The sequence below is a fragment of the Vulpes lagopus genome, chromosome 23 (assembly GCF_018345385.1).
Source record: "Vulpes lagopus strain Blue_001 chromosome 23, ASM1834538v1, whole genome shotgun sequence".
In the NCBI taxonomy this organism is placed as follows: domain Eukaryota; kingdom Metazoa; phylum Chordata; class Mammalia; order Carnivora; family Canidae; genus Vulpes; species Vulpes lagopus.
This window is the reverse complement of record NC_054846.1, coordinates 33,868,919-33,894,489: the sequence shown is the minus strand read 5'-3', so window position 1 is coordinate 33,894,489 and position 25,571 is coordinate 33,868,919. Positions and strand designations below refer to the sequence as shown.

General features: G+C 37.6%; 1 protein-coding gene across 8 annotated transcripts in view; it reads right to left on the bottom strand.

Moving 5' to 3' along the window:
• The window catches only part of POC1B (POC1 centriolar protein B), a 93,501-nt gene that overhangs the window by 13,101 nt on the left and 54,829 nt on the right, over positions 1-25,571 (bottom strand). For all 8 annotated transcript variants that reach the window (XM_041737963.1, XM_041737961.1, XM_041737966.1 and 5 more), the window contains one exon: positions 24,851-24,931. In XM_041737963.1, the coding sequence (XP_041593897.1) occupies positions 24,851-24,931 (81 nt within the window). The remainder of the gene's footprint in view (positions 1-24,850; positions 24,932-25,571) is intronic.

Here is a 25,571-nt window from a genome sequence, read left to right as displayed (position 1 = left end):
AGTTGTGGAGAGTTATTTGGAAAAAAAAAAAAAAATATATATATATATATTTACCAGTTTTTACGAAGGATATGAAGGGACAGTCAGATGAAGAGATACACAGAGCAAGGTCTGGAAAAGTCCCAAGTACAGGAACTTCTGTTGCCTTGAAGTTGGGGCCCTCGGCATGTAAATATTATACGCATGGGTCTACGATCACTCAAGGAGAATCAAACAAAAAAAGGGAGAATTGCAAAGACTTCAAAAAGCAGGAAGAGAAGGAGCAGGAAAAATGACTAGTGGCCCATGAGGTGGGAGAGGGTAGTGGCCCAGAAGCCAAGTGACAGAAGAGTTTCAAGGAGGAGGAGGTGAGGACCAGGACCAAGTGCTGTAGAAAGGCTGATTTAGACGAATCACTGGGATCTTGACATCAGTGGAATGGTGGGGCCAAAAATTTAATTGGAAGTGGACTCAGAAGAGTGGAAAATGAAGAAATGGAGATCGAATAGAGCCAACTCCTTCGGGGAGTTCTGCTTTAAAGGGGAGCAGAGCAATGAGACAGGAACTGGACAGGGATGAGGGGTCAGATGAAGTTTTCCTTTTTAAAAATGGTAAATACATTGTAAATGTATGCTGATGGAAAAGATCTAGTAGGAAGGGAGCACGGATGCCGTAAGACAGTGAGGTGATGACTATTCAGTAAATGGGTTGGCTAGGCAGTACTGAGTGCCCTGGAACTCTGCATAAAGACATTTCAAGTGCAATCAGTCGGCATGGTTGTTGGCATATAGGAGGCAAAGAAATGGATCTAACCAGGTGGAAATCTCGTGGGAGATACAACAGAGGGGAGGAAGGCACACGGGCATGGCGGTAATAATGGACTACAGAATCTAAGGTAAAACAGAGGGACTGAGACACAGGGGGCAGGCAGTGAATAGGCAGGAGGCTCAGCGGATTGGAGACACTTCTGGGGTTGATGAATTATCAAAAGTGGAGGACTGGAGGAAGTGGTGGCCCAAGAGCAGGAGGCTTTACACTGGGCTTACCATCAGCACAAATGATTCAGTCACTGACTTCATCTGAGAATCCTGACACAGAGTATGGCTGCCTTTGAGAAGTGACTCAGAGTGCTGCTCTATCTTTAGCTCTCTCCTTGAGATCAAAATCCTGTGTTAACCAAGGAGTGGATGTACCAATCAGGAAAACAGAAAAAGGAGCTATAGGCTCACCCATGCGGGGTTGTCACAGGACCACACCAAAAGGTTCATTCTCAATTTCTAAAGTGATTAGGAAGAAAATCCTAAAGAAGAAAAACACACCTATTTTGTACATCTGCCCAGTGTCTTGTGTATCTTTGTGCAAATATACACCACCTGCTCGAGTCTTACTGATTTAAAAGTATCTCTTGGATAAAACCATGTGAAATGCCATGTGAAATTTGCGTCTCCCAAACTACACTGGCTGAGCTGAGAAAGACTTCTGGTTTGTCCCTTGGGAGAAATCATACGTCTTTTCTCAAAGAAAGAACCTTCGGGCTTTAGGGGTAAGGTTTTACGGAGGGCTTTGATTTTTGTTCTTCAAACCAAATTGGAAATTTCATTTTTGTCAGAAGATTTGAAAAACATACCCCTATGCAGTTATCAACTCTAACATCTGAATGCTTAATTCAGTCCCCTTGGAAAAGGCAGCTGCTGCAACAAATCGACTGTCTTTGTCTTTAATCTTTATTCTCATCTCTAGAGAAGCTTATTAATTTTGAAGGCACGAACATGTAGGATACAAGTAGGACAAATAAAATCTGTACAAAAATTTCCTTCTGTGTTTCACTTCTCACATGATTAGGCAAACACAAACTATGACACTTTGCTCTTTTTTCAAAAAAGCTGCATGCGTGTGCGTATCTAAATTTTGAGGCAGGTAATAGCTTATATTATACAATGATGTATTTCTTAAAGATCTTTTATATGCAAGTAAGTATTACATCTTGGAAAAAAATGGAAGTTTGACGTGGAAAGCCATATTTGGTTTAGTTTCACCCACATGTCTCAAAAGAGCCATCTGTTCACCTTTCAGAAAGCTGCCCCCTTCTCTGTGTGCACAACAGCAAGCAAGGGAAATGAATACGTGAGTGAATAAGAAATTCAACCTCACTGCAATACTAATGTTTTTCAATGAATCAGTGATCCTTTTTTTATCTAATAACTGATTAAGTTGCAACTATGCTTTAAACCTTTCAATCAAAAAGTATAAAGAATAAAGCAACCCTTTCTCCTACCTTAAGATATAAAATATACCCTTTTCTGATCTTTCCTTTCCCTCTTAAAGGATACCATCATCCTGAATATGGTATATGGTATCTATCATTCCAATTCACGTCGCCTTGCTCTTATCACATCTGTATCACATTTTTTTGCATGTATTAGAACTGCACATAAAATGGTATTGTACTGTATCCTTGCAGTACTTTTTGCTAATCAACATTTTTAGATTTGTCTATGGTGACGCAGCTAAGTCTAGTTCACTTCTTTGCACTGCCAAATAGTATTCCATTGACCATTCTACAATTTATATATTCTCTCTATTTACTTGCTTTAAATACTACAATGAGCAGTCTATAAATGTCTCCTGCATACAGATGTGAGAGTTTCTCCAGAACGGAAAAGTTAAGTCAAAGTTTTACCAGATATTATCCAAAATATTGTTCAGATATTGTCCAAACTTACTCTTAAATGAGAAGGCAATCTCCCCTTTTTCTACAAAATCAATAATACTTTATTGTACATTTCCATGATTACTGGTAACTTAAACATATTTTATGTGTTTATTATCATTCTTCTGTAAATTGCCTGTTTAAATCCTTTATCCACTTTTTAATTGGTCTACCTCTTTTTTTTTCTAATTTATATTTAACAGTTCTTTATATATTCTGGATACCAATATTTTGCTGTATATATATATATATATATATATATATATATATATACATACTACATCTCCTACTTTGTGGTTTGTCTTCATTTCTATTTTATGGGATTTCCTTTATTCATACAAGTTTTTGTTTTTATTTTATGTTTAAGTTTTTGTTTTAAATGTAGTCAAATTGATCAAACTTTCCTTTGTCATTTGTGCATTTCGTATTTTGTTTCAGCAATCCTTCCCCTACCTGGAGTGTATAAATATGTTGTTTTCTTTTAGAGGTTCTGAAGTATTTTCACATTTAAGCCTTTAACTCTCCTGGTATTGATTTTGTTTGTAGCTAAAAGTAAGAAAATAATTATATATTTTTTTCAATTAGCCGGTTGTCCCAGCAACGTTTATCAAACAGTCTATTCAGGGACTAATCCATTTTCAAGGGTCTGCAAAGCCAGGCCTTTCATATACCAACCATCTAATCTGTGTGGGTCTGGGTATGCACTCCCCATTGTGAACTCTGTCTCTCCCTGTAACAAACACCACATTTAGAGCTTAATGAATCTCCAAACCTTATATTTCTTCAAGTGTCCTGTTCCAAAAATAGGCTGTTTTTGGCCCTTTCTTTTCCATATGAGCTTTAAAATCACCTTTTTTTAGGTTTCATTAAAAATCTTACTGGGATACTTATTGGAATTTCCTTGAATTTGTAGATTTAGTCAGGAAAACTAGCATCCTTATGACATTGAGCCAGCCTGCCCACAAACATGGAATATTTTATCAATTTCACATTATCCTTACATGAAGACCTTATACTCTGTATTTTCTGTATCATTTCGATTTTATTATATGTGCCTCAAAAGCAAACACATTGCCACCATGTTAGTATCATGATCATTATTCAGACAGAGCCCAACTTATGATGCTTCAAGTTACATTTTTTCAACTTTATGATGGTGCAAAAGCAATACACATTCAGTAGAAATCATACTTCCAATATTAAATTTTGATCTTTTCCTGAGCTAGCAATATGCATGGGGGATGATACTCTCTGGTGATTCTGGGCAGTGGCAGTGAGCCGCAGCTCCCAGTCAGCCACATGATCTCAAGGGTAAAGAACTGTTATACTTTCAATCATTCTATTTCTCACTTTTAGTGCAGTATTCCATAACTCACATGAGATACTCAACAGTCTGTAATAAAATCGGATTTGTATTAGATGATTTTGCCTAACTGTAGGCTTAAATGTGCTAAGGGCAGGCAAGGTAGACAGGGCTAAGCCATGATGTTTGATAGGTTAGATGTATTAAATGCAGTTTATTGGGAGGTAACCTCGTTGTATGTCGAGGAAGTGCTGTACACAGAAAGCCAACCAAATAAACAGGTCAAAGTATATCCTCAAATAACTATCCTCAGTATTTTTGTAAAACATAAAGTTTTCCTAGCATCAGGGACATTACTTAGAATATATTTTTGAAAAATTATTTTCTGAGGTTGCTTATTCTCGCAGATAACTAATGCCATTTCTTAGCCTTTCCTACAGGCCTTGTTTTCTGTTCCTAAAAACTCTTCAAGTGCCAGATTCAAAAGAAGTGAGCTGTGTGTTAAAAATCATAAGATAATTCTTTTAAATTGTACACACAAAGTAAATCATGCTTTACTCAATTGAATGCGACTTTAGCTCCCTGAGTGTACTTGTTTCAGTGCTATGAAGAAGCAATTTTAAAAGAAGGATTTATCTAATCATTCAACAAAGCTACATTCAGAAAACTGGCAAGCTTTACAGAACATCTTTCAAAGAGCAAATATTGTATTTATTTATTGTTCTATTCATCATGTAGTATAATGTGAATATTATAGTACAATTAATAATAACTGTGATTGTAACAGTAATATATATTCACAGCTGTGTATGAGAACCAACCCTTCTATTTATTATTCATTAAATCATTCAAAAAACAAAGAATGAAAGCTTTCTATGAGAATTCAGTATACACAGTGTACATTGTATTAGTTGACTTTAATTTGCATTTGCTAAATAATGAAGTCTTTCCTTATATTCCCCAAATAGATGAAATTTGGCCCTCACCTAAATCTCTATAAAAATTCAATTTTGCTTAAGGCAATTATCAATGTTTTCTTGCATTTTTGCTATTTCTGACATCATATCATTTTCTGTGCTCTCATATAATACGGTGGCTATATGAATGGAACATCAAGTCACACAGACCCTTAACCTTCTATCTTTTGTGTATTAACCTTGTGACAAATTACTTGACCTGCCTAGGCCTTAGTTTCTTCATTTATAAAATGAAAATAATATTGAGCTACATTATAAGGTCATTGTTAGAATGTATAGAGTCTATAGTTTGTATTCACTTATCTATCCTCAATAACGTATTATGTTCTCCCCTAACTCTTCTAAAATCTAATTTTGCAAGTTTCTAGAAGGGCAGAAGCCACAGCTTCCTTTCCTTCACAGAGTTGACAACTTGCTGAGTAACTCCTATGTGTAAGGCGTATGGTTCAAAATAATCCCTTTATAATTACATAAAGTAATTAATAAAATTTGTTGAATTAAAGATATATCTCTATGCAATACACTCCAAGTTTTCCTTTTTCTTTTTTTTCACCTCATTATATGTCTGGTTTCTCAAATTAGATAACAAACCATATAAGGGCAGGTGGCAGTCAGACTCCGTACACAAGACTGGCATTCAGAAATCCCACACTGCGAATGGTCAAAACTGCAAAGTAAGAAAAGCCCTAGCTAGGAAGAGATGGCCAGTGCTTCATCCAGCCAAAGAGGCTGAAGTGGTTCTGAAAACTTTGGTGGTGGTCATGGAGGTGGTTTTGGTGGGAATGACAACTCTGGTCATGTAGGAAACTTCTCTGGGTCAGGTGGTTTTTGGGGCAGTCAAGGTGGTGGTGGAGGTGATGGTGGCAGTGGGACGGCTATAATGCCCTCGGTAATGATGGAAGCAATTTTGGAGGTGGCAGGAGCTACAGGGATTTGGGCATCTACAACAATCAATCTTTAAAATCTGGACCCATGAAAGGAGGAAATTCTGGAGGCAGAAGCTCTGGCTCCTAGGGTGGTGGAGGTCAATACTTTGCCAAACCATGAAACTAAGGTGGTTATGGTGGTTCCAGCAGCAGCCGTAGCTATGGGCAGTGGCAGGAGGTTTAAATTACTGCCAGGAAACAAAGCTCAGTAGGATAGGAGAGCCAGAGAAGTGACAGGGAAGCCACCGGCTACAACAGACTTGTGAACTCAGCCAAGCACAGTGGTGTCAGGGCGTTCCTACTACAGAGAAACGTCTTTGACAATACTCATGTGAATGGGCAAAATTTCATGATTAATTAATTGTATAATAGGTTATTTCAGTTTCTGTTCTGTGGAAGATGGAAAGCATCCCAAGAAAGGGTTTTAATGTAGTTTATTTTTTGCACTCATGCTGCCAATTGCTAAATGTAATAGTCTGATCACAGAGTTGAAAAAAATGTGTCTTTTTAAAAATGTGCTGTGTAAAGTTAGTCTACTCTGAAGCCATCTTGGAAAAGTACCTGGACAGTGTGAAGTTAGAATTCCTTCAAGGTGATACCAGGTTCCATCTGAAAATGTATTTACAACTTGCCTGGGCACAGAAGCCACAGTCTCCAGAAACCCTGGTGTAGTTGGAACTGACAGTTAATGTGCTGCGGTCTGGAGTTCGTGGTTAAAAGAACTTTATTTGGTTATCTGGCTATTAATATGATTGCTGGCACATCCTATGCAATACATCTAAATGGAATTACAGTATCAGATAAAATTAGAGATGGGACTGAAGCTTGTGCATCATCCGCTACTACTGTGTGCAATTAATAAATAATTTAATATCCTCTTGGGGAAAAAAAAAACAAACACTATCACAAAATTCAAACATAACTTTTCACAGATGGCATGAGTCAAAGAGAATACGAACTAGATTCTCTAACTTTGTCCAAGAGTGGTTAGCGATCATGATAATTTATGTGCACACATGGGTGCGCGCGTGCACACACACACAAAGAGGGAGGGGAAGGCAGTTCTTAAAAGGGAAGCTGTGCCACCACTAAAATGTGTCCAATATTTCCTGCTATCAAACATAACCAGTTTCATGTGCTTCATATTTCAGTTCCGGTATTTACCAGATATGCAGCATTTCTCAAACAATCTAACGATCCGTCCTGATGAACGGGACAGGATCACGCTGATCCTTGGTTCATCGTGATGGCGATAGTACTTACTACGGAGGCAGCCAGGGAACACGCGTGCAACCTGACGGCTGGATCCTTCAGGTAAAGATGCTCCAGCCTCCATCTGGGCTGGATGCTCTACCCAAGCTCCGTGTCCTATCTTGGTAAACGATCTACTTGGTGGATCCAAATTCCACGTCAGTCAGCTCGTCTCCATTCCCGAAGTTACTGCTCTTGATCAAGCACTCCCCATCTTGTGTCTGGATTGCCACTGTAAACCCCACGCCTCCCGCCTCACTTCTGTCTCACGTCCCTCCTTTGTCACATTTTCAGAGTTCCTCTTCTGAAATTCAAATCTGCTTGTCACTCCCCTGCTTCAAATTCTTCACTGGTCCTCCTGAAATTCTCCAGGTGAATTCAAACACCTTCAAATAGCATTCAAGGTCATTCACATCCACTCTCATTCCTGCCCCATCTCTTGCTATCCCTTCAACTCTGGCCAAGGCTGCAGCCAGTCGGGAGTGCCCACAGGATTCTGAATTCGCCATGCCCTCTCCAGCCTTCTTGCCTATGCAGGTACTGAGCTCTGTCCTTGCCCCCCAAATAATCAGGCAAATTCTTAAAGAATCTGTTTGGGGTATCAACCCGCCTAGAAGGTTATTCCTGATTAACTTTTTGTCCCCCACCTTCTTCTTCCAGTCTGCACACACATATGTATACACACACACACACACACACACACACACACACACACACATTCCTTATTTGGCCATTCTGTTCACATCCTCCCATAGTAACTTAGGCATATATCTCTATTTTTGGACTTAGCTCTTCATCTGTACGTTCTCACTGCTTGGTGCATAACAATGTTCCACAAATGTACTGAATGAAAGAAAGAATGATCTATTCAAGCCGTCTCTTTTGCTCACCCTTCTCCCCATATTCACTGCTCAACTCACTTCATACTGGCTTGCACCTGTATTGTTCCATCAAAAAGGCCCTCCCGATGGTAACCAAAAATCTGCCAAATTCATCAAACGTTTTTCAATCCTTCTCTTGGCTTTTGGCTACGTTGATATACCCATGCCCTGGAAACGCTCCTCTCTTGGCTGCCGGGACACTACCTACTCGCACCCATCCCCGGGCTCCTCTTTGCAATTCCTAGGGCATACCAAGCTCTGTGACACACCAGTTCCTTCCATCTGGGACACTCCAGACCTGCTAACCCTCTCACTTCAACTCCTGCTAAAGCTTTAGATCAGCATTTCTAAAACTCCAATGTATGTCTTATTCAAATGCAGAGTCTAATTCAGTAGATTGAGGATGGGACTGGAGAATCTGCATTTCTAATAAGGTCCCAGGTGATGCTCCAGCATACTATTCACGGACCACATTTAGAATAGCAAGGTTTTATATCTCAGTTCAAACGTCTTTCCAGGGGAACCTTCTCTGATTCCACCTTACCCACACACCTAATGTAGTCAAATGCCCCCAGTTCATACTCTCACTGTACCATGTAACTCTCCACAAGAGCTTTTGCTCAGATTTATAACCTACCTGCATCCTTCTCCCAGCCCTCATTTCCCACCTAAGACCTGGTACATTCCTTTTTGAGAAATGAATGAACAATATCTGTTGAGTCCAGATCATGTCCCTTCATGATCCTAATGCAAGGTTCGCCACCCTGAGTTTGGCTCCTACAGAAATCCAGCTTGTCTGTGGTTAGTTCTCTGAGGAATTTTCTATTCCTCCCCAAGATTCATTCATTTGGGGTCCGCCGAGCTATGGCCAGAGAGCAAGGGTTTCCAAACTCCAGATTCTCTTGTGTCAGGCATATAAGAAATGGAGTTTAAAAACTAAATTCGGGATTCCTGGGTGGCTCAGCAGTTGAGCGTCTGCTTTCGGCTCAGCATGATCCCGGCTCAGCGTCCTGGGATCAAGTCCCACATCGGGCTCCCTGCATGGAGCCTGTTTCTCTCTCTGCCTGTGTCTCTGCCTCTCTCTCTCTCTCTGTGTCTCTCATGAATAAATAAATAAAATCTTTAAAAAAGTAAAAATAAAACTAAGTTCTACTTGTTGTGGCCAGATCCAAATCTCCTACCCTGGTGTGAGAAATATTTTGGCACCAGGAGGGAATGAGGTGGGAGGAAAAGACAAAAACTTTAAGTACATTCTAATTTTTTTTTTTTTGGCTTATAAATCATTGCCTAGCTTCTCATAAAATCTGTGTTTAGAGGAAAATTTTTTGACTATAAAATACTATAGGAAAAATTATATAAGTTAATGGCTGGATACAATAGCTAGAATATTTACATGAAGTAAGTGGTGAAGGGGAATATAATGGAAGAGCTTAATTGCATAAGACACACGACTGGCAGCAGCAACATCACTGTTGCCAGGAGAACTGCCTGGAAGGAGTGCCAGGCAAAAACTAAAAATAAACAAAAGAGAGTTTGAGATATAAACTCCAGGACTGTCATTTCCTTTGACTAATAAATACACAAAAATAGTCACATCTCATAGTAGCACAAATAAAAAGATAATTAACAACTTGATTAAAATATCATTAATATATCTTAGAGAAAATTGTTGCTCTCTAAATAAAAAATCTTAAGTGTACTTAAGGGAAGAGTCATTTATTTTGAAATTAAAACAATTTTTTTCCTCAATTCTATTTGGTATAAACCTATTAGTATACTCAATCTGAAAAATGGTGATGCGTTTTTTTAAAATAATAATCGTATTTGTGTGAAATTGTTCATGTCATTTAATTGTATACCAGAAAGTAACTGTTTTTCCTAGAGGTAGAGAGAAAAGGATAGGACCCTCTGACACATTAGTGCCCAAAATGTAAATAGCCATAGCTTTATGCATTCATAATTCATGGAACACTTATGGATATAAATCAATTCTTGAAAAAGAAAGAATAATTTTTAAGATAGCATTAACATCTTGAATTTTTCAGTAATTCCACTGTGTACAGAATAATACAGAAAGTACGCAGAATTTTCTAAAAGTACAAATCTGGGAGAGCACATTGCTTAGTCAAATTTTTCAAACTTTCAACCAATTTTCCAAAGCACACAATTGTCTTCACTTTATCTTAATAATGCATTTCTAATTCTGCTTCACATAAGAAATTATTTTAGAAAAAAAAAAAAGAAATTATTTTAGTTATTTATCATCCCCAAATTTCATTAAATTATTAACTATTATCCTCCAAATGCATATTTCAGAATTCAGAATGACATTCCTCAGTATGGTAATTTGCTTGATGCTAGAGATCATTTAGAATTAATTCATTTTACATAATATTAATTTTAGAGAATGGACAAAGTAGGGCACAGATCTATTTTACTGAACCTGAAGCTTCAAACGGAGGTTGTCCAAGTGAACTGGGAAATGTCTGCAAGTCCCTACCTATGGGGAAAAGATAGAACACAGTAACACAGTTTTGTTACATAATGGCTCTCAAAGAAGAGCTAGCTACCTGTGGGGCCTGGGAAGCAGTGACCATGGAAGGACTGGATCCCTTCAAACTGCAAGTCCTTGGGATCTGAGAACTAATAACGGTAAGAGAAAAGAAAGATTGGAAGAGACTGTCTGGATTCTGCAAATAGGTGTGGAGTTGCAAAAGTGCCTCAGATCAATAGAAAGAAACAAACAAAATAGGAGTTTGAATATGTTTTCCAGCCTTGCCCACAAGATTTCCAGCCCAGCAAACTAAGGATATTAACCAAGAAAACATAGCTCTGTTTAAAAGTAAGTCGTGAAAAAATGTTCCACATCACTTGTCATCAGGGAAACACAAATCAAAACCACGAGATGCCACTTTACACTGCTGAGAATGGCTAAAATTAACAAGACAGGAAACAGCAAATGTTGGTGAGGATGTGGGGACCCTCTTCCACTGTTGGTGGGAATGGAAGCTGGTGCAGCCACGCTAGAAACTGTGGATGTTCCTTAACAAGTTAAAAATAGAGCTACCCTATGACCCAGCAATTGCACTACTGGGTATTTACCCTAAAGATACCGATGTAGTGAAACCAAGGGCACCTGCACCCCAGTGTTCACAGCAGCAATGTCCATGATAGGAAACTGTGGAAGGAGCCACGATGTCCTTTGACAGATGAATGGATAAAGAAGATGTGTCTACACATACAATGGAATATTACTCAGCCATTAGAAAATACGAATACCCACCATTTGTTTCGACGTAGATGGAACTGGAGGGTATTATGCTGAGTGAAATAAGTCAATCGGAGAAAGACAATTATATAGTTTCACTCCTATGTGGAATATAAGGAATAGTGCAAGGGACTATAAGGGAAGGAGGGGAAACTGGGGAAAATTAGAGAGGGAGACAAACCATGAGACTCTTAAATCTAGGAAACAAAACTTAGAGTTGCTGAAGGGGAGATCGGTGGGGGGATGGGGTAACGGGGTGACAGATATTAAGGAGCGCACATGATGGGATGAGCACTGGGCATTATACTTGTGTTAGCAAACTGAATGTAAACTAAAAATTTTAAATTTAAAAAACAAATAAAAATCAATGTCAGTGGAAAATAGGATTCACTTTATAAAGATCATACATAACCGAATCTGATGGAAATGGAAGTTATCTTCTATTCTACAAAGGAAGTAAACTTGCACACACCAGAACTGATGGCAATAACACCACCAAAGAAAACTTATGCACTTGCAATTCTTGCCACAAAGAATATCCTTCCTTTAAAAACAATGAACAAACACAAATCAAAAATCAGTAGTCGGATAAGGTTGGGGAGCGGTAAAAGAAAAGTCACCAAAAAGCCCTGTCAAGAAGGTAAAGTCATTATATTATTATGAAAGTTTTAAAGATACGATAGCTCAAATAACTATTCTTACCATATGGCACACCTCCTGGATAATCAATAAGAGACAGTGTTTCTTAAACACAATTCTTTTTGGTGAGGACTCTAATACTAAGTTAAGGATTTGTGCTTGTTAAAGTCTGGTATATGCCGAGGATTTAAGTACGTGGCAAGTAGAAATAGGCAAAGCAGGCTGCAGAATCAATTCCTTAATACTATTGACACTAGGGCCTCTTTCTCCATATGCTCCCAACCAAGAACTGAGGTCCTCAAAACTTGTCCCCTCTTTCTCCTCAAACAGATTCGCATTAGGCTTTTTTGGCTACTGTATTACATGATGGTAAAGAAATTTACTTAGGATAATAAGCCATGCTGATAATAAGGAAGCTAAAACTAGGATTCAGAATAAGTCATGTGGTGTGGGTAGTTTAACTATTTGGGGAGTTGTAGAGTGCAAGGGGTCAGAATTTGGGCTCTGAACTTAGTCCCATCTGGGTCCTAGCTCCCCTCTATCACTTCACAGTTGGTGTGACTTTGGGCAAGTTACTTAACCTCTTTTTTCTTTTCTTTTTTTTTTAAGATTTATTTATTTATTTATTTGAGAGAGAGAGCATGCATGAATGTGTGATGGGGTCGGGTGGGGGGAAGCAGAGGAAGAGAGAGAGAGAGAATCTCAAGCAGACTCCCCGCTGGGCAAAGAGCCCAACTTAGGGCTTGATCTCAAGATGCTAAGATCATGAACTAAGCCAGGGACACCTGAGTGACTCAGCAGTTGAGTGTCTGCCTTTGGCTCAGGGTGTGATCCTGGAGTCCCAGGATCAAGTCCCACAACGGGCTTCCTGTATGGAGCCTGCTTCTCCCTCTGCCTGTGTCTCTGCCAGTCTCTTTCTCTCTCTCTCTGTCTCTCATGAATAAATAAATAAATTCTTTTTTTTTTTTTTTTTTTTTTAAAAAGGCAATCCTGGTGGCCCAACGGTTTAGCACCACCTTCAGCCTAGGGTGTGATCCTGGAGACCTGGGATTGAGTCCCACATCGGGATCCCTGCATGGAGTCTGCTTCTCCCTCTGCCTGTGTCTCTGCCTCTCTCTCTCTCTCTCTCTCTCTCTTTCTCTCTCTCTCTCTCTGTGTGTGTGTGTGTGTGTCTGTCATGAATAAATAAAATCTTAAAAAAAAAAAAAGAACTAAACCAAAATCAAGACTCAGATGCTTAACCGACTAAGATACCCAGGCACTCCTGGGCAAATTACCTTAACCTCTTTAGAGCAAATTAGTAGGGAGAGTCTATGTGCATCCTTAGTAAGGAGACAAAATGCTTAGTTGAACATAGAAAAGGTGGCTGTTTTTATGGAAACCACACACATATAAGGAGAATGCTCCTAAACTTCCTTCAGTGAAACTTTAAAACACGTGTCTATAATACTATATTCCTAGATGAGCAAATACGAGATACTAAAGTTGGCAATCCTCCTCAAATTATGTTATAAATAGAATGCAACTCCCATTGACATTCCAAAAGGATGTTTTTAGAGAATGGACAAAATAATTCTAAAGTTCATATGGATAAATAATAGGCCAGAATATCAAAGAAACATGTGATGGAAAAACTTGTGCCCTGTATTTTCATGAAATATTTTGAAGTTACAATAATTAAAAAGCTATGAAAATAGATCAAGAACAAATAGATCAATAAGACAGAAGACAAAGTCCCCAAATAGACACAAGTACATAAGGATTTAGTTTTAGGAAGGTTCAAATCAGCGAGGAAAGAAACAATACAAACGGAAGATAACTTTGTTAACTAGAAATATGTACCTTATAACCAAAATTAATTCATCTAGAATTTCAGATTTAATTGTCAAAAATAAAACCTTAAGGAGCACCTGGGTGGCTCAATCAGTTCAGTGTCTGACTCTTGGTTTCAGCTGAAGTCAGTATCTCATGGTCCTGGGATAGAGCCTAGAACATCAGGCTCCCAGCTCAGTGGGGAGCCTGCCTGCCCCTCTCTTCCCTTGTCTCTCAAATAAATAATTTTTTTAAAAACTTAAAAAAAAATAAAACCTTAAGAAGAGTAGCTAGAGATGTATTTGGGGAATAGGGAAGGACTTTCTTTGTATAAACTCCAAAGAAATCATAAAATTAAAATAATGATATATTTCAAGAAGTTAATGCAACTGAACCCATCAAAAATCAGAAAGAGGAAATAACAAAACTTTGTAGCACATGGCAAAGAGGGGCAACTCTATTAATTAAAATGACTTTAAGGATAAATTTTCAAATGAATGAAACAATAGAAAAATGGGCAAAATACAAAAATAGGCAATTTTGAAAAATACAAATGAATAGAAATCATGAAAACAAGTCAAAGCACACAGGTCACTGTTCTTACCACACACACACAAAAGGTAACTATGGGAGAGAATAGATATGTCAATTATTTCGACAGTGGTACTCATTTCACAATGTGTTCGTATATCGAAACATCACATTGTACACCTTAAATATATCCAATTTTTATCTGTCAAAAATAAACATTTTTATTTAGTCACAAGTCACTAAAAATAAAAATTAACATCTCTTGCTTATTACACTTTTAAAGGTTTTTAAAAAATTAAACAATAATTAAATAAGCATAACACCTAACAAATGTTTTAAAATGTAGGAAATGGGCACTTTCATATAGTACTAGTGGGAACCCAAATTCATACATTCTAGAGTGAATTTGCTTTACAGCTTTTTTTTTTAAGTTCCTATCTTTTAATTCAGTAATTCCTTGTATAGAATATGTTTCTTGGTTCCAAATCCACCCTCCAAAACTCTGTTTTGTGATGCTGAGATTGGGACTCTGCACACTACAGCTTTCTCTCGCCAATTGGTTCCCTGATGGGCTCTGACAAAAGGAGCCATGATGTGGAGGCTGGAGGTCAGTGGCAACAGAAGAGCAATCAACTCCTGTTTGATTGCTGCTCCAGTCAGCTTCTTCCCAGCAACAGCCTTGACCCCACAGACACATTAGCACCAGGTGGCCAGCGCCCCTCAGAAGTCTGGGTTCAGTTCTGCAGGCTCTGTCAACAACAGCAACCTCTTCCTGGGAGACTATATTTTAAATGTTAACAACAGTTGTCTCCTGGTAATTTTTTGCTTCTTGTGTTTTCTCTATTTTTCATTCTTGATATAATTAGGAAAGTTACTGCTCTAAGAACATAAGGCATTCATACTACATAGTGGTTAAAAGCATTCTTTCTAAAGCTAGATAGAGTTCAAAATCCAGCCTTGAATGACCTTGGGTAAATTTCAAATGCCCAGGTTAGTATACAATACATACAGGATGCTCAGAAAGAATTTCACTGAATGGATACACATACTTGTTTCCCTTGACAAAATCAGAATCATATTGCTTATAATATCCTTATTTCACTTACTAAAAAGATAAACAAAAATCATATTTAAAAATTTTACAAAACAAAAATTATACTTTCCTATAAAGACATATAAGTGATTTTTTAAATTTTCACTTTGACATAATTTCAAACCTTTATAAAAGTTGCACGAATAATGAAAAGGACTCTCATATACCCTTCATGTAGATTTATGTGTTGTTTTGCCATAACTTCTATATCATTATTACCTAATTTTTTTTCTGAATCTTTTGAGAGAAGCTATAGGAACTATGCCCCTTTACCTCAATTACTATTGTGGACATTTCCTAAGGACAAGACCATTCTCCCATATAACCACAGTACTATTATCAAAATCAGGAAACTTAGCATTGATACTATCATATCTAATATTCAGCCCATATTACATTTTTGCCAATTGTTTTAATCACGTCCCATATAGCAATTTTCCCACTGGCCCATGAACAAAGCAGGAATTACACACATTGCAATTAGTTGTTGTTAAATATGGTATGGCTATATGATATTCCATCCATGGATATACTATACTTCTATTTAACCAATACTCTCTTAAAAGACATTTGATTTATGTTCATCTTTTTGTTATTATAAATAATGCTGAAATGAACATTCTTGAATAGAAGTCTTGGTCAGTACATCTTACTTTATAAAAGATGATTTAGGACATTTAGAATGATCATTCAGGATCCAACAGGTAGACAGAAACCATAACAGTTATCTAACAGAGAGAATTTAATATAGCGAGCTGGTTAAATAGGTTTGGAAGTGTGTAAAGGCTAAAAGGGACCATGGAGGTAAGAAGAAACAGTAAATGCATGAAACAACTACCTCTCTAGGGCTGGAGGAACAAAGAAAATATGTTGGATTATTGGACACTAGGCACTTCGAGGCCCCTAGCTGACTTGAGATGGTTTGTTCATAGGAGAGAAAGGAATGTTCATTAAAAAGACATTCTGAAAAGGAAGAGGAAATGCCTGGCATTCTTTCTCCATCTCCCCTTCAACTTAGAACAAACAAGTTAACTTGTGTGTGCTTTAGTAAAATAATCCAAACAAACACATGAAAAATAAAAGAATTTTGCCACCATAAGCACTGAAACTCAGCAAAATTCTGTAGTGATTGGGAAGGCAATTTAAAATGTACATGTAATATACAAACTGGGCTTTGTAGTGGCCATCATTATGCAAAAAGAAAACGCTAGAGGAATTAGTTTTTTAAAAAAAGTTATACTAAAACATTCTTCAACTGTGAAAATCCATTTAAGGGGCACTTGGGTGACTCAGTGATTGAGTCTGCCTTTGGTTCAGGGTGTGATCCCAGGATCAGAGTCCCACATGGGGCTCCTCACCGGGAGCCTGCTTCTCTCTCTGCCTGTGTCTCTGCCTCTCTCTCATGAATAAATGAATAAAATCTTTGAAAAAATCCATTTGAAATGTACATGAGACGGGTTGGTTGGTTGGTTGAAAGCAACAGAGTTTTAGCTATGCATGGGAATGCATGATTGTGCGCACAGCTTGTTACCTTCTATGATGCCTACCTCAGAATGTAAAAGAAAGGAAATTGAAAGACACAGACGAAACTAGACAAGGGCCAGCACTGGGCCTTAACAGCCAGTTCACTCAAATTATCAAGGTTTTAATCTCTCTGAAGCCCTACCATATTGTACAATTCCTGATCTCATGAAGTACAAATGACTGAAAATTCATATTAGAAGACTTGTTGACTACCTTCCCCAAATAACTAACTGTCAAGTGGCTAAACAAAGAGAAGGGCAAAGCCAACTAGCTTTACTGTGTATGCAGCACCGAATAACTCAAAACCAGATAGGTAGACATGGACAGAACAGCTGAAAGCAGAGTTCACAATTCTCCATGAAACTCTGACAGAGCCACACGTGGTATTTAGCTCCACAGTGAACCATCCTCTGGGTCAGCAGCAGGAAGCTCATTAGGGGCTGACAGTCCAAGAGACAGGCACTTTTCAGAGTGCTACTGTAGTAATTTCCTGTGTGAAGAGCTCACTGCTGTTCTTGCATTCCTCAGGGTGCATTTCTTCTCATCTCAGAGGATGTTGCTCTTCCACAGGAAGAGGAAGGAACCAGTTGTTACTGGATGTGTGGGCGGAGAGAGCTGTTGGGCATTTTCAGCATGCCTCTGTCTCAGCTGTGGGAAATGGGGGTGCAGCTGAGATTCCCAGGCCTGGGGCCCTGGGCAGTACTGCAGCAATTAGGAGACACAGCTTCGAAAGACAGTGTATCTCAGGAAGTTGGAAGGCAAAAATAATACCTGGAACATCAACACCTCCAGTTCCCAGAAATGTGCTAATTTTCTAAAGGAAATTCTACAAAGTACTCTGTTGGGCTCCCAAATAGCATGTTTTATAAAATCTTTTTGTAGAGAGTCTCCTTTTTTCTTGTGTACATTTCATGAAGAAGCATTTGAGTCCTAAATCATTCTTGTTGAAATTTAATTAGTATGACATTTTTTTGGTAAAAGGAAACACTCATTAATCTAAGCTTTCTTTCTCTGTAAACTTGAAACCAGGAATGAAACTCAAACTAGTATTTTTTCAGTATGGCTAAATCAAACACTTGGAACTTTTGATCATTATGATTTTTATTAAGAAGTACATTTTAGTTGAAGGAAAAAAAGAAAGCCTCTAACCTACACTATTAATCTCATTTTATAGTTGAACTATCTCAGTAAATTTTACAGATTACCAGATCTATGTCTTCAAAAAAAAAAAAAAAAAAAAAGGAAGGAAGAAGTCATGTTCCTTTAACAGACTAAAAAGTTTTAGTTGGATTTTTTTCTTTTTACAATCCAAAAACACATTTTTTTTTTAAAGGTCAGCTACCACATGCACAACTGTTGGTAGTTTTTATAACATATGGGTCATGATATACTTTAAAAGCAAAGATACAACTAATTTGGAAATAGTCTCTTTCCATCTCTCATATTCTCTCTATCTCTAAGATAATTTGTATTTGAGAAAAAAAAATTGGTGTTTTTTTCTAAATGGTAAAAGATCTATGAAAACATTTTTCTTCATTACTCCTGTTGATTATCATGTATGTCTCCTTTTCGAAATGTCTTTGACAATTTAATTCCTTCATTTCTTACAATTTCGAAGGACAGTGTTTTAAAATTATTTCTCAACCTTGATGAGAATTCTTCTTTTATTCCTAGCGAAGCATCTTGGAGTTATATTGAACTTTTTGAGTTCTGGATATAAAAAAATTACTGTATCCTACTTGCTATGTTCACTATTGTTTGAAATGAAGGCTAAAAGTCTTTTAATAAAAGGAGGACAAAGTGTGGAAGGTGCCAGCTAGTGAGTCCGGATACAGATTCTACAAACATCCATGTTCATTTCCTTTCAAATTTTTAGAGCAAGATAAAGGAGAAAGATACCGCAGGGCCACTGAACCAATATCTAAAGATACCATTAAATTGTCTGTTTCCTAAAGCTTAGTAAGCAGCAACAAAGTTACAAACATATCTAGTTTCAGAAATCTATGTACCAAATTTATACATCAAATGCCACCTTATAAAATATTGCAAAGTTTAAAAACTTAAAAAAGAAGATCCCCTGCCTCCAAATTTAGAGGTGGTTTATTTGTAAATCCAGCAATTGTTAGCATACAGGAAAAGTAGTGAAAGCAGGAGGTTTGTGCAACCTGATTTTTACTTATTTTCCTGAAAACATAAATGGGGAGTCTGAGGATGATAAATTGCATATTACCATTTTACACTTTTAAAGTCACAAACTTTAGTTTTGAGACATTAGGTTTGCATACACCATGTTCTTTTGAGTAAGTCTTTCCAAATCTTTGCTTACATAAGCAGTTAGGAACTGGAATAACTCTGAACTAGTTATGCAACGTTGTTTAGTAACCAGGACAAACTGTTGCCACAACATCCATGGAAATACTCTCTCTGCATCTACAAGTCTACTCTTTGTACGTCCATATATTTTATGAATGCATTGATATTTTTCAGAGAGCATATACCATAGGAGTGTCTCCAAATGCATGTAACATTTTTCTTCCTAAAAATATGCAGAGGCAAAAATCTTTCCAACAGGGAAACCAGCGCACTTCGCTGAAAACCACAATTCTAAATCACATCGAGGAGGGAGGAGTGTGTTTTACCATGGCGCGTCCCAAAGTCATGGCAACAGCTAGAGTATCACTTGCACTGATTCAATTGATCAGATCACTTTCCTGAGCCTAGAAAAGGATGTGGTAAAGCCACAGTTCTTTTTCTCTCAGCAACTCCTCTGGCAAAATGATGCAGCCCCAGGAGATAATCTGGCTACCCTGAGGGTTAGTCAAGGCTACACCTTACTGTCCCTGGGGAAAGGAGACAGGGAATCCCACAGCTGACATCCAACCTGTCAGGAAATCCTCTTGGCTCTGCCTTCAAAATACATCCAGAGTCAGATCACTTACACCACCTCCTCTGCTACCACTGTGGGTCAAGGGACACTGGCCATCTGGCTATTCGTAATTGGCCAGTCTCCTTGCTTCTCTCCACCACCACCCCCAGACCCATTCTCAACACAACAGTAGCCACAGGAAGCCTATTAAAAAACCTAAGTCAAACAAGTCCCACCTCTGCAGGAAACCCTCTGGTGGCTCCAAGCTCCCCCTCAATCTGCCCTTCTAGCACTGCTCCTGGAATGCCTTCACAGATATCCACAGGGCTTGTTCCCTTCACTCCCCACATGTCACCTCTTGTCATGGACATACTACCTACAGCACACCTTTACTCCTCCCGTCTGCCTTTAGTGCTTTTTATACCTTTGAATTTCGGGGGCCTATATATGCTATGCTCTACCATACGACACAGTCTATTTTTTAATCTGTGAATTGCCTGTCTTCCCCACTAGAATGTAGAAAACAGGCTTTTCTGGGGAAGGTATTTTTGTTTTGTTAGCTTTTTCTAAAGATAACAACAGTGAATGACACAGACTAGTTATTCAATAAGCATGGATTGAGAGACATTTATGTTGTAGTAGGCATGCTCCTGGCATTCTATCACAACTGCTACTCATTGAGTCAAGCAACCTAAAGATCCCAAACCAGACTGATGCACTTTTATTACTGTGGTATGTATTTTCAATGGTTTCTGAGACATCTACTTACACTTTGCTTTCCCCAACTCTAATGTCCCTATCGAAATCCTACCCAACTCTGGTCAGGTCACGAACTGGTCAAAAGTTTCCTTCTAGAGAAGTTCTCTAGTTTCCTCCAGCCCATTAATGATCTTTTCTGAGTACTTCCACCAATAACCTTTCGTGACAATCATATACAGTTGGCATCTACTCTACTGAAATCGCCACTTATTTCTTATACTCTTATTTCTATTGGGCTAGGTTGTAGGTTTCTTGAAGTCAGGTAGGCAGCTTGACAGCGCACTGAGCATCTCATGTAATGTTTTCATGCCCCATACTTTTAAAAATTTTGACTGATGGAGCAAAAAAAGACTGTAAACCCTTGATTTTTTTTCTGTAATATAATAGCAAATTCTCATTTTATTGTAAAGAATGAATTTGACATGAAATACTGACCCCAATTCTAAAGAAAGGCACCCACATTATGTTCATATTCTACACAGTTTGCTGAATAAAGATGAGAACTTTTTTGTTGTTGTTGTTCTCAGAGAAGAATCCAGTCTGAATTAATCAAGGGAAGACCAGCAAGATTATCAATTTCATTTTATTTATTTGGAGGACAAAAAATAGCAAATAATAATAAAATTAATACATCAAAACTTAGGAATATAGTTTAGCTAGAATAAAATATTTTAATAATCCTAGAGTATTATATTTTTTAATTTTTTTTATTTTTTTAGGTTTTATTTATTTATTCATGAGAAAGACAGAGAGAGAGAGAGAGAGAGAGAGAGAGGGGCAGAGATACAGGCAGAGGGAGAAGCAGACTCCATGCAGGGAGCCCGATGTGGGACTCAATCCCGGGTCTCCAGGATCACGCCCTGGGCTGCAGGCGGCCTAAACCACTGCACCACTGGAGCTGCCCAATCCTAGAGTATTTTAAATAAACTGTATTTATAGTCAGTATTGTTTTTAAAAAAGACTTTATGTTAGGATACAGAAGAGAAATTCCTATCTTGCCTGCCTTTTGCAGGGGAGAGGTGAGAATGGGGAACGGTCTGGAAATCTCAAATAGCCGCATCACATGTCAGTACTAATGCTAAATGCTGTTGTACAACTTTCACGACAAAATCTTGGGTCTAGTTCTAACTGAATAAATGAAAATATTAAAAGACTCAACGGACTCTTAGAAGACCCTCAGAAAACCAGTAGATAACAAGTAACAATGTAATTGGAATAAAGATTTAGGAATTTGAGATCAAAATTTTATTTTATTTATTTATTTTGAGATCAAAATTTTAAAACTATGTCTATTTGATAGTCAGTATATTCCTTTACAAACTGCACTCCCCATTCTGTTTTTTGTTTTTTTGTTTGTTTACAACAAAGGTTTAAAAATGCAGATTGGTAACAGCTTATTTTGATCCCAAAGTATTGTTATCAGATGTCCTGCCTACCATTAGAGGCACAGGTGAAGCCACAAAGATATCAACTTAACATTGTATGCCATAATTTGTAGTAAGAAAGCATCAGAGTACTGGGTATCAGTACACTCAGATCTATAAATCATTCTGAATGTAATATTAAATCAAATCAAAGCAGAAATAGAAGCCAACTGTTTCCTATACCATAACAAACCTGGCTTTTATCTTACTAGGAAATTTCAAATGAAGGCTTAAAGAATAATCTTTTTTATGTCCTATCTTGATGAAATGAATTCTAAGGAAAATTTCTTCCCATCTTCTATGAAAACCAAACAAATCCTCCAAATAAAGAGTAACCACTACAACAAAAACCAAAACCACCTTTAAACACTGTTTTACGGCTTCCAGTATTTCTCTGGGTTTTAAAATTATAATCATACACAAAGTTCTTACCACAAATACTTAATGCAGTTGTGCTTTATGCCAGAGTAGAACAAATCTCCTTTTTAATTATGCCTGATTTGTTGTGCAGAAGCAAAAGAAAAGCAGCCAATGTCTAGAGACTACAGATTAAGAATTACTTACCAGTAGATTAATGAGAAGATGAACATTTAAAGTGATTTCACTTTGGTTTTCTTTTTTCTTTTTTAAGATCTTATTTATTTATTTGACAGAGAGACAGGGATTGAGTAAGCACAAGCAGGGGGAGCAGCAGAGGGAAAGGGAGAAGCAGGCTCCCTGCTGATCAGAGAGCCTGATGCGGGGCTTGATCCAAGGACCCTAGATCACGACCTGAGCCAAAGGCAGATGCCTGACTGGCGGAGCTACCCAGGTGCTCCTCACTTTAGTTTTCTAACCAATTCCCTATCAATAAGCTTAAAGGAAGATATACATATATTGAAAATTTTAAGGAAAAAATTTCAGAGAGCTTTTTTAATAAAAAGATGCTTCAGGAGCATATATTTATGTCTTCAGAGACTGTCCTAGGAAAATAAATAAAATCAGGAGCCATTATACCTTGCCTGGAGGCAACTAGCTATCTTCCAGATTGTAAAAGAATCTACCTAGATGGGACTTCATTAGCCTAATCCAAAACTGATTAATAACAAATATGTTTTTGTTTTCCTGTGTTCTTGTTTGTTTTCTTTTTATAAAGCATCAAGCACACAACTCAAAGTAACAGTAGAGAGTCTTCTTCATAATCCTTATATACTGGGTTTTCTCATCACAGGAAATCACTGACATTGGCCCATTTTTGCCTACAAAATGGCAATTTTACATAATCCAACCTAATATTATCCCTTATGTCCATAATATTTGTACTCTTGGGTCTTATTAAAGGTTTTGTAGCAGAGCTGCAAACTTGTCATGTGTTTGTCATATAGAATTGCCCTCTCAAAGTTCCACATACATTGTAATCCCAGAGTTAGGGTCCTATACCATGAACCAGTTGACTTTGGCACCTTTGGATTACCATCCAGGGATAGATACTCTGCTATCACTTGTTAGGTGGTAATTATGCCACTTCCATAGCATACTGTAAAAAATACCTCGATTCTTCATGTCATGAGGCCTTGCACAGCTTGAAAGTTACCATCAGGGAAAGTGAGTCTCAAAGTGTAGACCAAAAACTTTTGATGATCTAGGCCAGGAACACCCAAAAGTTGTAGAGTAACAACTCATAAGAAGGCATCACATTCTCAAAAACCACCTCTCTTTTGCTCCTCTTATTACAGCGGCAAAAATCCAGCTCATTAGAATTTATAAGTTTCAACAGCATGCCTTTTGGGTAAGTCACTGAACATAAATGTACTCACTACCTATTATAAGCCACCAATCACCAACCAATTAGATGTGCAGTTAATTTTTAACATCATAAGTAAGCCATTAATGTAGAAGTGCTAAGAGGCATATTTTATAAACATGAATACTATAAGGGACAAGACCATAGACCTGCTTGAGGTTCTAGTTGTCACCACCAATTACTGGACTTATTTCCCTTTGACAATCAGCCTGCTGGTTACCAGCCCCACCAGCCCTGGGTGATTGCTGAAACATCTCATGAGTGATGTAGATCTTCTCTGCCTGAGATTAGCAGTGAAAGAACCCTTTAATAAGTGTATTTCTTTCTGGTACAGGGTAGACTCAACATGGACTAGTCCCTCTATAGAATTCCTCTACAAAAAATACTATTCTTGAGATCTGCTGGAAAGGGTGTAATGTCATAATGTCAAGCATTTTTGTTTTCTTTCTTGGCCACACATTAATAATTTCTCCAAAATATTTAACTACACTGACACCATCACAGTAGTGTGACCAAAGACCATGCACGCCATTCCTCCCATTCATTCTTATGACCAGTTTTGCATTGACTAGCAGGATTTGATGACAGCAATGATCTGTCTTGCAAAAGCTAACAGACTCAAATTGAAATCTTTGACTTTACACTGAGTAAATAAATTACAGACACATGGTTTTATAAACAAAATTGCAAGTGCTAGAAATACTTAATCTCTGGATAATCCATCAAGAGGGATAAATGAAGGGAAATGATTACTTTTTTTAATAGCTTCACTGGAGAAAACACCAGAAGTGAGTTTAGCATCTCTGAAAGGCAATTAACAGTGAAGAAAATCTGTTCTGCGACAACACAGTGAAATGTCACCTGGATGGTTTACTAGGGAACGCTACAGTAGGGATGTAGACGAAGCTTAAGGTCATCAAAGGAACGGTTTTTCTGAAAATCGGTGCTGCTCCCCCTCGTGGCTATTTAGACACACTGTAAGTATGACTTTATGTATGAGGTTTTTTAATGCTAAAATGTTAGGCTAGTTGGCCCACTTTTTATCTCCTCTCCCACACATTTTTTTAAGGAAAATTGATTTTGCCAAGTAATCAGATGCCACTTAAATGTCAAAGAAAACTTACTGTGGTAGAATCAAAAGACAGGATGTCCACAACAGGGGGAGAAGCAGTCTGCAAATCGATTACCTCAAGCTTTGGATTAATCTGTGTATATATATATAAGAAAGGTTAACATTAGTTTTTTCTACCATAAGAAATGGGATGCTATTTGTAACAACCTAGAGGGTATTTTCTAATATATTCTAAAGCTAAAAGATATCACTTCTCGGCCTTTTAAGATCATGTGTACTAAAGCTAAAATATATTCCTATATTCATTAACATGGATGCAAAAATTTTAAACATAATATTAGCCTATTAAATCTATCAACGTATAAAAAAAGATTGTTATGACCAAGCTGAATTTATCCCAGGATTAAAAAGTTATTTTTTCATTAGAAAATCAATATAATTCACCTCTATGAAGGGATTTTTAAAACAAAATAAAATGACCCACCTCAAAAGATGCAGAAAAAGTCCTAGCCAGTTCATTGAAACAAGAAAAGGAAATAAAAGATATTAAGATGTAAGAATTGGAACAGAAGAAAGAAAACTGTCATTCATATGTAATTATCTATGGAGAAATTCAAGAGAATCCACTGCTAAATAATTAAAACCAATAAGAGAATTCACAAGATCCAAAATTCACACACAAAATCAAATGCATGTCTGTACTTCAACAGAAAATGTAAATTTTTAAAAGACATAATTTGCAGGGCACCTGGCTGGCTCAGTCAGTAGAGTAT